The 14,812-nt window shown below is 39.9% G+C and overlaps 1 protein-coding gene across 1 annotated transcript; it reads left to right on the top strand.

Moving 5' to 3' along the window:
* Positions 1–998: 998 nt before the first annotated feature.
* On the top strand, positions 999–14,792 carry tut7 (terminal uridylyl transferase 7). Its single transcript, XM_041937625.1, has 29 exons — positions 999–1,070; positions 2,046–2,481; positions 2,780–2,928; positions 3,495–3,611; positions 3,744–3,921; positions 4,071–4,159; positions 4,573–4,624; positions 4,752–4,821; positions 5,060–5,186; positions 5,297–5,416; positions 5,536–5,670; positions 6,097–6,274; positions 6,729–7,417; positions 7,683–7,833; positions 7,928–8,014; positions 8,867–8,967; positions 9,062–9,119; positions 9,451–9,554; positions 9,663–9,752; positions 9,876–9,989; positions 10,467–10,544; positions 10,647–10,824; positions 11,108–11,155; positions 11,271–11,362; positions 11,455–11,570; positions 11,682–11,881; positions 12,068–12,141; positions 12,245–12,311; positions 13,017–14,792. The coding sequence occupies exons 2-29, from the start codon at positions 2,064–2,066 to the stop codon at positions 13,073–13,075; spliced, it is 3,939 nt and encodes a 1,312-aa protein (XP_041793559.1). The 5' UTR covers positions 999–1,070; positions 2,046–2,063; the 3' UTR covers positions 13,076–14,792.
* The last annotated feature ends 20 nt before the right edge of the window (positions 14,793–14,812 follow it).

Raw genomic sequence — 14,812 nt, 5'->3', positions numbered from 1 at the left:
GTGATGTTGTGTGTGAAACTGCTGTTTTATTTGCCTTAACATTTCACATGAAGTCACTGAAAACCACATGGGCCTGTGTCTTTCACATGTGGAGTGATGTCCCACAGGTGATGCTTTGTTTGTTACAATGGCAATGTTTGGCAAGTATAATGTACCACAATCAAGTTTAAAACGCATATATACACAGTATATAGGCTGTTACATTGCTAACTATCTTACTTTATATAATCCACATTTATATCAGAGTATATGATGCTCATCTATTTAAAGCTAGTACTTTTTCATGAAACGTTTACATTCTTTCATCTTTATATACAATTTTGACTATAAATGCTAATTGTCAAGCAGAGTCATAATAGTAAATAATCAGAGTGAGTCATAATAGTAAATAATCAAGGAACCACAGGATGTGGGGTCAAATGGCCCACACTATCCTCGCAGCTTGCACACCATTACAAAGGAAAGTTTTTGTAGTTGATTTTAAAATGCAAAATAGGGGAGTTATTCACATGTCTTCTTTCTGAATTTAATTCCTTTCAAAACGGAGCAGCAGCAGCTGCTGTAAACCCCAGCTGCTAAATGGTGCCACAAGGTGCCACAGAGTGCCATACGTACGTGATACACGCAGGCCTATATTTCTATATAATCGTTTCTACACGAAAATGTGCTTGTTGTAATAATAGCAACAACAATAATTTAAAATTAAGAAACGTATAACAATAGTAACACTTGAAAAACAACAGTAGGGATTTTGTGGAGATTGAGGTTACGTCATTATTTATCCATAAGATTGCTCCAAGTTTAGTTTCAAAAGTTTCCTCGACTGTGTTTCAATTTGCTGCCTAGGTGCAGGTAGTAACAATATCACAATACTTTACGATGCTAGAATGGTTTTGTTTAATTAAAAAAAAAACAGAGTGATCGGTGCTATTTTTGCAGGGGGCGGAACGCTCACCACTACAAAACAGACAGCCTGCACGTCACCTTTCAAACTCCAGTGCGAGACAAGCGATCATGCCTAGTCAGACCTGAACAAGGCTTCAGGCATGCCCTTTGTGCACGTACAAAAGGTATTTAAATTACTTTAATATTTTTGTGGATAATTAGCGGTTTTGCTGATGGCTGCCTTGACCGCAGCTGCAGGGTGAACAGCTAAACATAAACTGTAAAATAATAAACAGTAACGCTAGCTATCACTAGCTGGGTAGCTAGCTGTTAGGCGTCCTAGCAAGTAAGCTAAATACCAGCATTTAACAGTAACGTTAGCTGAGCTATGGACGGCTGTGTGGCAAGTTAGCTAGCGTGAAATTTGGTGACTAACACTGATTCATTGTCAGCGTGTTAGTTACATGTGCGGTGAAGTTATACGTCGTCAACTCGAGGAAGAGAAAGAAATAAACGCTTGAGACAAATCAGACTGCAGAAGCTAGCAAGCTGCCGTTAGCTTACGCTAACACCATGCCATAACAAGCTCCATTAGTGAGCTAGGTTAGTAGGCTAGCGTTCCAGTTAGCAAGGTAACTTGAGTCGTAGGGTAACCTTATATTACATGTGTACGTAAACAGTCACCGTAGTTGACCTGACGGTGATTTTATATTAGTAATATGTGTGGTAACATGAGAAGCATCAATGTTAACAGTAATATAAGTGTTTTCCACAGGGGTCAGATTTTCAGCTCAGAACCGTCAACGTTCAGTAAAAGAGGAGTTTGCAGAACTCCGACAAGGCGACAACTATGATACACAACATCAAAATAACATTACTTATTGCTAGCTAACTGTCATCTGTTGCTCTACTTAATCGGGCGCTGAGTTCTGTTTTTGGCTGTCATTTATTCCGCTGTAAATTTCTGCAACAGTCTGGTCTGAATGTAAAGACTTCACATTCAACAACAACATACAACAGCAACAAATATAACATTATGCTGCTGCAAAGAAAGGACTTCAAAAGTTTTTCAAATTATCCTGTTGGCATTCAGTTTGGGCCTAGGATGTTGTGATTACATAAGGACTATTTCTATATTAACTGAACATTTCATCTTGCAGTTTTAGTTTAAGTGAACCATGGAAAACTCGGGCAGGCCTTACCGAGTTAGACAAGGTGGCTGGGAGAGAGGAGCAGCAGCAGCAGACAAGGCAGAAAGCTGGAGAATCCAGGACCAGGGTCGGGGGCAGAACTTCAGATTAGATGGGGGTCAGCAGGGCAAGAACCAGGGTGGACCCTACCGGGCCAGTCCCAAGAAGGGAGGACTGGGGCCTGTGAGCTACTCACCTGGTGGATTCAGAGGTGGTCACAGCCCTTCGCAGAAGGATGAAGTCCGGTGGTTCTCAGGTCCTGAGAACAGTGGTGGGAGTCGAGAAGATAACTGGAGAGAGCGCTCACAGCAGCAGAGCTGGAGGAGGAGTTCGCAGGGAGAAGGTCCAAAGGAGGACAGGGAGCAGGGAAGGAGAGAGGCCACTGATAGCAGTGCTCATAAATCAGGTGAGTATTTGGAAATTAGAGTCTGGGGAAGGAGTGGAACACAAAACAACAAAAAAATTTGAAAGTAAGCGGTGATCTCATTGGACACTTCTAAAAATGAGGTGCACTGTGATTCTTTACTCCCCTACAACCCTGATCCTGCTCACAGTGATGTACTGTATGTTAAAATCTAGCGTCTGAGTCTGACTCTAAGAACTGGCTATACTCCATCATCCATGACATATGCATATTACTGATGAACAATATTTCCACAAAAACATAGCAAACACATTTTTCACATGTGTATTACTTTCCAAAGGGAGAAGACGGAGGAATAGAAACAAAAAGAAAGCTTTCGCTGAAGAGAACAGGGGCCTTGAAGAGACCACACTCTCAGCCAAAGACCTGCAGAGCCTACGACAGGCTGAGAGACGGCTTAACAGAGATGAGATCTACTGTGTAAAGAAGGTACAGACTCATGGTGTGGTAGCCCAAATATATAGCCTTATTCATATTAGATTGAGAGCTGCAAGGATTTGTTGATACATTAATTAGTCATATAAATAATCAGCTGGTATTTTGATAATTGATCAATTGTTTAAGTTTTAAGCAAACATGCCAAAAAACTTGCAAATTCCAAGTTCTCAAATGTGAAAATTTACTACTTGGTCTCACATTCTGATAAATTTAGTGTTATTGGTTATTGGACTGTTGGTCAGACAAAACACAATTAATGCTCTAGGTTGTTTTGTTGGCTGTTTTCTGATGTTTTATAGACTAAATAATTATCAATTGAGGAAACAATCTGCAGATTAGTCAATAAATTTAAATAGTCATTAGTTGTAACTCTGATTTGCTATGTCTTTTTTTTAATAGCAGTCAAACCTAATAATGCATTCTTTCTGAGAGTTGTTTCAATGATACAATAGTTAATATGTTTATGACGTACAACTGAGTTAAGGACATCCATAGCAGTGTAATTATTGCAGCTGTTGTCTGATATCTGTACTTTCCTCTTTTTTAAATTGGTTCAGAGGTCGCACAGCAATCCTGGTGCACTTTACACCTGCACTCTGTGTGATGTTCCCCTGGAATCTCTGTCTGATGCTTACAGGCATATCAGAGACAAACGGCATAAGAAGAAGGCCAGGGTGAGAAATGGCAAAACATCATTTACACCATTACATTTAATGATGCTACTGTACTGTCATTGTGCTGCTAAAGTCTTTATGCATTCAAAACTTGATGAACTCCTTTTTGCTCGTGTGTGTTTATGTTCATAGGAACGGCAAGAGCAGGTGATGCTGATTGAGATTCTGCCTCCTGGTCCAGAGCAGATCAGTGCAGTGAGCGCTGCATTAGAGGCTGTTGTTCGGGAACATGGGATGAATGATGAAGATGTTGAGAGGAGACAATGTGTTGTCTCTATCATGCAGGACCTCCTTCTATCCGCCCTGCCTGGTAAGTCATGCAAGGACAACATATTCATTTGGTGAGACATGACCTGAATTAATCCTGATGGAGATATTGCTTTGTAGCAGTCAGGCTGTTTATTCTGAGTTATTTTTTATTATAGATACTATTATTCCCTCTCTTTTTCTCATCTGTAGAGATCAGGCTCAGACTATATGGATCATCTTGCACTAAGTTTGGATTTAAGGATTCTGATGTCAACATTGACATTCAGTATCCACCTCACGTGAGTAGCCCAGTGTGAGTTTGATGGTGTGAATACTGTTTTGTTTTTAATTGGGTTTCCTCAGTTTTCCAAAAACACTGCCACCACTTCTCAGGAAAAAAGAAAAAAAAAAACAGCAAGTCAGGACATGCAAGTTATAATGTTACAAAGTGTATGTTACAAGAGTCACGCCACAAGATGCAGTTCAGGATGAGACATTATGTAAAATCATAAAAACATTTTAGTTCAGCATTCAGCTCTGATATGACTTTATGTGCACAGTTTTGGCATAATTGTTGGCAAAATTTTTCTGTTGCTCTAATTTTGCATTCATTATGTTACAAGCTTTAAATGTGATTGTTTAGTGGTTCATATGTCCTTTTTTATATTGTATCTATGTTGTATGAAGGCTTTGAAATGGAATGTATTCACAGATGCATCAGCCAGACGTCTTGTTGTTGGTCAAGGAGAGCCTCTCTGTTAGCCGTGAGTCACCTCTTACTCATTTAGCTGCTTTTTTCCTGGTTAGAATGTAAAAAATATGACCATAGATAAATCAGTCATGTGAGTGCTATGGAAGTTTTAAATTTAACATGTCTTGTTTTGTCCTCAGCTCTCTTCGTTGATCTGGAAGCTGATTTTCATGCCAGGGTGCCTGTGGTCATCTGCAAAGAGAAAAATAGGTGGGCGTCTCCCACAATTATGGGGTTATTTGATTTGCATGTTGAATATTAAACTATATGATTGAGAAAAAAAAGTTGTGATCTTTGACATATTCAGGCTGAAACTACCGAAATGGGTTTTTGTACATGCACTGAGGGATAAAAAGAAAGAAGAAGAAGAAAGTAGCTGATATCACCTTTGTATTACCACATGCACAAGAGCTCTAATGAAAACTGAATTTGTTATTTTTCTGAACAGTGGCCTGGTCTGCAAAGTCAGTGCAGGGAATGAAAACGCCTTCCAAACCACCTCCTATCTTTCTGCTCTGTCCAATCGGGAGCCTCTCCTCCTCCCACTGGTTTTGGGCCTCAGACGCTGGGCCCAGGTATGTTCAGCTGATACCTTGACCTTTTTTTCACATTTGCCTGGCAATTCGTAAAAGGGGCAAGCGTCATGTTTTGTTTTTAATATGTGTTGTTCCTGCTTCTTGCTTAGATCTGCGTGATTGACCGAGCAGAGGAAGGTGGGCTTCCACCTTATGTCTTCGCCCTCATGGTTATCTACTTCTTACAACAGCGCAAAGAGTCCCTCTTGCCTGCTTACCTAAAACAAGAGGTGTGTTTCTTTTCATCTCAAGCCCTGACACCTTGAAAAGAGTTTGTCTGGAGCCCTGTTGGTCATTTGTCATTAGTTGTTTTCAGTGGAAACTAATCTAATCCTCTGATTGTCTTTAGATTAAGGTGTTTTCCCTCAGCAGGCTGTCAGACTTCAATCTCACACATGTAGAGGATGGATATTTACACTGGGCTTACACCCCGTCCTCCAAAGAGTCATCACAGCCAGCAGAGGGCTCCTCTATAAAGGGAAAGGTAACTATGAAGACTCTAATGTTGTTTTTTGTCGCGTTCGTTCCTTATATTTGACAGTTATATATATGTATTGGTTTTATAGTTTTGATGATGACTGTGCTTTTTATAGATCAGACCTTTTGATTTTTTTGCACCTCAATAAAACAAGAGATTTTGAACCTCCTGATACCATAGATTATGTATTGTAATGAACATCCTGCCCATTATTGTTAATGTAAAAAGTAGATTTGTCATGTTCTGCCACTCAAAATAAATTGGAAGGCAGCCAAAATACAGAAAATTGGTCCTGAAGGCAAGATTGATTGTGTTTGGTAGTAACGTATATGTGTCTGTTTTAGTAGTGGAGCTAAGGAATGCATAACATGATCTTTTAATCCACAATCCTAGCACCTAAAAGTATGTGCTGCTTGATTTTTTTCCTTGCAGGTTGCGCTCATGTTTCAGAGCCCTCACCCACCTGTGGAAATTGGTGTTCTTTGGGTTGAAATACTACGCTTCTACTCGCTGGAGTTCAACATGGCTGACAATGTGATCAGTGTGCGGACCAGTGCTGTCCTCTCCCGAGAGATGAAAGACTGGCCGAAGAAACGCATCGCCGTGGAGGGTCAGAAACTTCTCATTTGAATTGAGAATTTGAAAGTTTTTGCTTTTGGATCCTTGAGATAAACACACAAATATTTCATGCATTGATATGTTTTTGAAGTGAAAAGGGAAAATCCATTCTATCGTCACTCTTTTCTTTAGTTTTGACTAATTATTTTTACAGTACACAGGACTAGTGGACCTATGCTAATGCCAAGGTTAATACATAAGTAAAATAAAATAAATGCCACTTTTGTATTTCCATATTCAGAGTTTAAGTCTATCCCAGTCATTAATGGATATGTTAATACTGCTGATTTTGTCAACGGTATTCTAGGATTTTGTTGATAGGCTGACTTCAGTGGTACTGAAAAGGTCTTAACACCACATAACCCTATATTTGTTAATACGTCTATTAGCTTTTGACTTTGATTACTGTTACATGGTTTAACTAATCTCTCTGTTTCTGTGTTCAGACCCATTTGCTGTGAAGAGGAATGTGGCCCGCACAGTGAACAGCCAGCAAATGTACGAGTACATCCTCCACTGCCTCAAAACCACGTACAAGTACTTTGCCCTGCCGCTCAACACGCCAGCTAGTAGCAAGCCCCAGGCACAGTGTGGACCCATTAAAGGGGCAAATGCCAAGACTTTGAATGAAGAGATTGTACCAGATTTCAGTCAGCTAAGCATTCAGTCACAACATGCAAATCAACCTAAAGCTGTAGAAAATGGTCCTGAAGACTCTGATTGCATTATTGAAGAAGAGGAGGAAGTTGAAGAATTCAGTGACTCTGATGAAGAGAGAGAGAAGGAAAAAGTGGATCTGGGCAAAAGCAGTCTGTCTGAGGATGAGGAGGATGAGGATGTAGATATTGATGTGGACATGCTCCACAGACACCACTTGGACAGCTTCACCACAGAGGATGAGGAGATTTTCCCAGTGGATGAGATCTCCGGGGAGGAGCTTTTGTCTGATGAGGAGGGTCCCGATTTGGACACACCTGGTTCAGTGGATGAAGAAGAGGAGGAGGAGTTGGCACCTGCGAGCCTCTCACCTCCACCTGTAGAGGATACAGTTAAAGATGAGAGCCCAGAAAATACAAACCTAAAACAGAGGAAACTGTCTTATCAATTCACCAGGCAGGCTTTCACCAGAGGGAAGGTAATGCATAGCCTCGTGGTTCTTTTCACTTTTCATACAGTTCTTATGAAAAACTTTCTGGAGTTCTTAAGGGTTCTTAATCTTATAGAGATTGTGTGGAAAAAAAACACACAACAGCAAGTTTGACACTGAAGTGAACCTTTTAAAAGTTCAGTTCTAGTCATCTGAGTTGTAGGTGACTGGAAGGTAAACTAGAGAAGGAGTTTTAGCAAATAAGCTTCATGCTGTGCATCATGCAATTTAAACTCCTTTTGGTCTATCTTAGTCACACATGGTCGTGTGCAGCTTGTGCAAGCGTGACGGACATCTGAAGAAAGACTGTCCGGAAGACTTCAAGAAAGTGCAGCTGGATCCTTTGCCCCCAGTAACACCAGAGTTTCTCAGTGTCCTCAACAAAGTCTGTGAGCAGTGTTACAGTGAGTATTCTCTGCTTGCATAAGAGTTTTTGGTCTGAAGTGTGACAATATTGTCAATGAAATATGTTTCCTACCTGGTCTGTTTGCTTTTTAGCCGACTTTGCCCCAGGGGAACTGGAAGTGGGTGTAAGAGAGCACATCCTTCAAGACCTGGAGACCTTTGTTAGACGACAGTTTGCTGGTGAAGTAAACCCCCATCTTCTCTGTTTAGCATCTGTAGCTTTTTAAACATAAACTAGCTTGTGTGTTTTTAAAAAAAAAAAAAGACTTATCCTAACCCTTAACCCTAACCATTAACCACTGATGCTGCATTCACATGGATTCAAGCCGGATATCATTTTAGCAGATAAGAGTAGGATGGTAAAATTAGGTGAGGCCGGCAGAGAATACTGTCTACAGCGGGCATGTCCAAACTATTCCATAAAGGGCTGTGTGGCTGCAGGTTTTCGTTCCAACCAAGGAGGAGCACACCAGCCCATTTAATTTGCTGAGCTCAGTCTTCAGCTGATAACTTAGTGATCCCTTGATGTTGATTGGTTGGCCTGGTGTGCTCCTCCTTGGTTGGAACGAAAACCTGCAGCCACATGGCCCTTTGTGGAATAGTTTGGACATGCCTGGTCTACAGTAACGAAAGATGGCATTGCCATCCAAAATTTAAATATTTAACATTTTTGCCGTCCTCTGCAATGAAATTTACAGCCAGATGTTGCTCCCTCACACAAGGAGAAAACATGGGCAATGTGGTCAACAAGGAGCAACTTATATTAATATAGATTATAGATAGATTAGATGTAATAATACATCTAATAATTAATAATTCTTTGTAAACAGTAAGAATAACTAAAAAAACATACAGTCATGCAGGTTTTGTTTTGCAGCCGTGCCATTCTGTTGGACTGTTTTTCCTGTGCTATCCAGGAGGTCTTGCCCGTCTTCTGTCTGCCTGAATCCACATGAATGCAGCATAAGATGTTGTAGAATACAATTAGTGGATTCATGTTGAAATAGGCAAATCCTCTTTTTGGATGAACAGGAGCTCGGCTACAACTGTTTGGATCATCCAAAAACGGCTTTGGCTTCAGGCAGAGTGACCTAGACATCTGCATGGTGCTGGAGGGACAAGAGACCATTGATGTAAGTTATCTGTTAAACTGTGCAGGTGAAGATAGTGTGATTCATTCTTATCTCTAATCCATAAAATATATCTGTTCATGAATTTCTTGCACAGGATGTTCACTGCATCACTATAATTGAAAGCCTGGCGAGACTGCTGAAGAAACACACAGGTTGGTAATAAGTCATGGTAGTTTTATTTATGTAGCCCAAGATCACAAATTTATAGTTTACAGTCTGTGCAGTTTACAACATCCTCTACCCTTAGACCCTCAGCTCTGATAAAGAAAAACTCCCCAAAAAAACCTTAAATTCTGTTTGCTAACAGATATGAGTTGATGATAACAGACAATTTGGCATTCATGTACTTCAGTGGCTCACAGCAGATTCTTAATGTTAAATTTCATAGTAGTCTGTTCCACAATTTGACAAATTCCTTGTAAAGTAAGATGTCGAGTAAAACACAAAATGTCAATGCATCCCTTACTTGCACCTTGTCATCAGGTCTGAAGAACATCCTGCCCATCACGACAGCAAAAGTACCCATCGTGAAGCTGTACCATGTTCGTACAGGCCTGGAGGGAGACATCAGCCTCTACAACACTCTGGTAGAATTCTTTCTCCCTCCGTGTTTTTTCCTTGTTTCATTTTGTCCAAAATTGACCTTTGAATAACTCGTGTTCTTATGCTTTAAGACAAACCTCTTTTTTTTTCAGGCCCTGCACAACACACATCTGCTAGCTTCATATGCTGCCATTGACAGGAGAGTGAAGATCCTCTGCTATGTCATGAAGGTTTTTGCCAAAGTGAGTATGTTTTACACACTCGCAACTAGGGTCTTTTTATGTCTCTGGGGGTCATGTCATGTCATATTGTATATTGTATTACAATACTGTTTTACCATCATGTTTATTTTTGTCCCATTACAGATGTGTGACATTGGCGATGCTTCTCGTGGCAGCCTGTCATCCTACGCTTACACCCTCATGGTGCTCTTCTTTCTCCAGCAGAGAAACCCACCAGTTATTCCTGTGCTACAGGAGGTAAATGAACTTTAGATTTCTTTTCATTCAAATTTTAGTTTTTGATATCTTCATTTTTGATTGTTCGTAAATTCTTGGATGGCATTGCTTGTGAATAATTGTGTGATTCGGCATTAAACTAGCTCAGATTATATTTTTTATAACTTTTATAAACACACTTCTTCTGTAAGCATCTAAAATCAAACTAACGTCGGCCCGACAGAATCTCTTTGTTTAGGTCGTCCAAAAACCCTGTTGTTACTTTTTGATATTTGAACACCACCAGGTTGTGTGCCGTTTCGCAGCTATAAGGATGAATTAATTACTCTTAAATTTGACTCAATAGCTTTTTTTTTTCAGTTGAATTATTTAAGGACAGCTCTCTGTCAAAACAAGCAATATTATATTCCCAAGCATACAAATAACAAATGAGAGTAATTATGATATTTCAATACTGCCATGAGCTTCAATTTCTCTCAACTGTTCCTTCTGTTGCAGATTTATGATGGAAAGAAGAAACCGGAGGTGCTTGTTGACGGCTGGAACGTGTACTTCTTTGATGATTTAAAAACATTAGTGAGTATTTTGTAATTTTACATAGACTGCAAACATTTTAGTGAGTCTGCATGTCACTCCGTGTCTTAATAACATGTCGACCTTGTCTCCTTCCACCTGCAGCCCGGTCGCTGGCCACAGTGTGGAAAGAACAGTGAGACGGTGGGGGAGCTGTGGCTCGGCCTGCTCCGCTTTTATACTGAGGACTTTGACTTCAGAGAGCATGTTGTCTGTATCCGTCAGCACGCCCGCCTCACCACCTTCAACAAGCAGTGGACGTCCAAATACATTGTCATTGAAGGTCAGCTTGTCTGACACACTCAGGGCACACTAGAAGATAAATGGATACTCTTAAACATAGAAGCATATAGACTAAAAACCTTTATCTAATATAAACTAGTCACCTATCAAACAGCACGGCTGTTCAGTTATTGTTTTGGCACTTTGAGAATCATTATTACATGCTGCTGTCTTTAAATGAATATCACTGAATTAATGATTAGTATTGTTAGATTGTTTCCTGAATTGAAATGATGATTTTAATTGTAAGTTGTGTTGCTTTCTCTTCTCTGTTCATATTACAGATCCTTTCGACCTGAATCATAATCTCGGAGCTGGTCTGTCCAGAAAAAGTATGATTATTTCTGTCTTTGTTGTCTCATTGCCTTTGTCCATCTGTCTTTTTTCCTTTTCTTTTCCAGTGTTTTTTCTTGTCTTCTCAAGTTTCCTTTTTTGTCATCAAAACAGTGACTAACTTCATCATGAAGGCTTTCATCAACGGCAGAAAGGTGTTTGGCACACCGGTCAAAGCCTTTCCTCCTGTGTACCCGAGTCAGATGGTTAGTATTCACAGTCTAAACACGTCATTTGCATATTGTGGTGGAATTACCAAAGCATTGAAATTCAGTTTGTTTTGTTCTCATCCATGCAGGAGTATTTCTTTGATCCTGAAGTCCTCACTGAGGGAGAAGTGGCTCCAAATGACCGCTGCTGCCGCATCTGTGGCAAGATCGGACACTTCATGAAAGACTGCCCCATGCGTAAGAAGTAGGTATAATCACAGAATGTCTGAATTTGTCACACAGTTGACTTAGATGTCTGTCTGCACCATGTGTCAAGCTACGTGTTTCTTATATATTGTGGATTATTTTTGCGCAGATCAAAGCATAGAAGGGACTCAGAGAGGAGGCCAGAGCACCTGCGAGACAAAATGGATACAGGGGAGGACGGCAAGGATCAGGTCAGACACAAGAGTGAACACTGGAGGAAAAGAGATGCACTGGAGCTGCGCTGCTGCTACCTGTGTGGATCAAGTGCCCACATCAAGAAGGACTGTCAGCTGTACAGAAGCCCTGCAGGTTCATGCACAGTTTCTTCCTCTTCTTCTTCTTTTTTAAATGTGTTGTTAAGCTCTTCCAAAAGATATTTCCTTGATCTCCTTTGCAGAACTGGCAGTTTTGTTTGTTAGTTTCCTTTACTTTCTGTTGCACTAAAAGTATTTATTACAAGAAGTCAGTTGCTATCTAATAATTTTCCTTTGGCAGGTAATGTGAAGATAGAAAGCTTTTCTTCCTCCTCTTCAGCCCACCTGAGGAATTTAAGAGAAAAGGAGCGACAGGTATGATCGCAGTTTTGTGACACTGAAAAATATTCTTTTGAAATGTGTTTCTTGCATTGTGGTAGACTCTGTACCCTGCTACACCTGTGCTCCTGTGTTTTAGGGTTCACCCATACAAGAAGAGAAGAAGAAGAGAAAGCAACAAAATGTGATATTAAGTCCACAAGCAGGTATGAAAATTTTTACTCGACTTTTCCTTCAATCAAAGATTCTCAGGTACTCTCACAATGCAAGATTTATGACCTAATTGTCAGTGTTGTTGTATAGCTAATTTAAGGGTCCAGTGTGTAGGATTTAGGGAGACATACTGGTTAAAATTAAATATAATATTCATTGTCATGTTTTTATAAGTGTATGATCGCCTGAAAGTAGTGATCGGTGCCCAACCCCAACAACTTTAATGTTTATAATAAGTGGAGACAGTGTGCTCAGTATGCTTCTACAGAAGATTTAGTCTTTGAAAGAATGGTTGATGGTTGGTTTTTTTTATTGGATTTTGGATCAACCATTTTGTTTTAGGGCTGGTAGGGAGAGAATGAGAGCAAGAAATGTTTGCAGCAGATTTGGGTACATCCATCTTTTTCTGGAGTTTGGGGAACAGGCTTTGCTGATGTTTTGGCTAAAGTTTAGCATTTTGCTTGTGTTTTCGTCTGTTGTTTTCTATATAGTCCAAGAACATATTCTGTGAGTGATCATACATGTAACCTGAAATAAAGCAGCAAATACAGCGACCAGTTTGTCAGGATGAGGCAGTGTTCCCTGTTTTGTCATTTAGCCTTCTAAGTTCTTTAAGTTACAAAAGTCGCTGGTGCAGCTTTAACATGCTGTATGTTTTTGAATAAAGACTGACAATTGCAAACGTGGTTTGTTTTCAGGTAGTTTATCCTGCCGAAATTTGGGTCGCTCTGGTCACAGGAAGAGCCCAGTGGAATGAGCAGCAGCTGTGGCTACACAAACCACGAGGTTCAACTCTTGTCCAGGCAGACAGCAACCCAAAGTCCAGAACCCCTTAAATCTGAAACATGGGACTGTTGGGCCAATGGGAGCCTGTTAAAAGCCAAAGCCAGGACGCCTTGACTTGAAGCCAAATAGGGCCTTTTTATGTGTGTTGTTTTTTCCCCCCTTAAAGCTCTCCTCCTCAGAGGAGCTTTTTTAAAGCTTTCATTTTAACAAGACAAGCCATTATGCATGCACCTCACATCTTTGTTTACCTACACAACCAGTTTTTTTTCAAACTCATTAAATTTCAGCCAATGTCAGTGTTGAGTCACCTTGAAATTTCTCAAATTAGAAAATGTACGTAATTGAGTTGTGTCTGTTACACTATCAGTAATAGATCAGGTCTTGATCACCATAATAACATCTTAATTGCAGACAACTTACCATATATATTTGTCTTATAATTGATTGCGTAGGCTCAACAGGCCTTACTGTCAGTGAAGGCTCTTAACTACTAAAGCTGTAAGACAAATGGACATGGTGTTCATCAAGATCAAGGCCATTTCAAATTAAACCAAAAAGCAACATCAGTTCACATATTCCTTATTGTATAATTACAAGGTTTTTCCAATGTGGTTCCAATCAGGTTTCTTGAGATTTTACCAAAATTATTGCAATATAGATTTCAAAAACGTTTGAATGGCAGTGTATCTTTCATAATGGCCAGGATCTTTTTTAGCAAATTTCTTTTAAAACCTGTTTGATTTGTCCTCTACACTGAAGTCCGTCAGTCTGTCTCTCCTTCAGCCTTGAAAGCAGCTCTACCTACAGTTTGTGTGTCTCTGTGTTGAAGAAACCACCCTGTAGATATTTTTTCAGGGTCATAGTTTTATTTTTTGAGACTGCCAATCCACCTGTATTTCATAGATACATACTGCCTTCCAACTGCCTTTAAGTGTGAATGGTAGGACAGTAAAGCTGTACTTCCTCTGCTAACCCTGTCCTGTGTCTGTCCCCACACATGCTAGGAAGTGTGGTAACTGTTGTGCAAGAACATATAGTTGAGAAAGTTGAGCAAATAGTTTCATGCTTACACTTGGCAGTAAGGTTTTAAAAACAACAACAATCAACTGGTCCAGCTGGTGGGGTACACTGCACTGTTCACTTACTCTAAAACTAAACTATAGGTAATCTCAGTTAGCTGAGCGGAGAGATAAATGTATTTATTTGCCACAAAGGCTTCACTTTGTTGTAAGGGTGCCACAGATTGGTAGCTGCACTGTGAGGGTCCACTCCCTTTAATTATGTTGCTGCTAATTAATGTCTCAAAGACCTGCTTATCTTTCAACTTCGAATATGGACTGTCTGGCTTTATTGTTGTCCTAATATGGCTGAATTTTATATAAAAAAAATGTGTTGTTGGTGTTATTGTAATCAAGTTTCTCCTTTTAAAGTAGCTTTGTTTTAATGCCAGCCTTACTGCATTTTTTTCGTGGACTCATGGGAGGTTTAGTTTGTTATTAAGGAATCCTTATCCTGCCAGGACAGGTTGGCCTGTGATCCACTTGTGTAAAAGAATTCATTAAATTGAAATCAAATCCCAGTCTGGACTATTTTTGTGAGTAAGGTTTTTGTTGTGTTTACAGGGAATAGATGTGATGTTTTTTTTCCCCCAGTACTGAAGCCAATAAACAAAACTGTACTATTAATATAGCATTTTGCAAAAAACTGG

This window comes from Chelmon rostratus, chromosome 5 (assembly GCF_017976325.1).
Source record: "Chelmon rostratus isolate fCheRos1 chromosome 5, fCheRos1.pri, whole genome shotgun sequence".
In the NCBI taxonomy this organism is placed as follows: Eukaryota; Metazoa; Chordata; class Actinopteri; order Chaetodontiformes; family Chaetodontidae; genus Chelmon; species Chelmon rostratus.
This window is presented reverse-complemented; position numbering and strand designations above follow the sequence as displayed.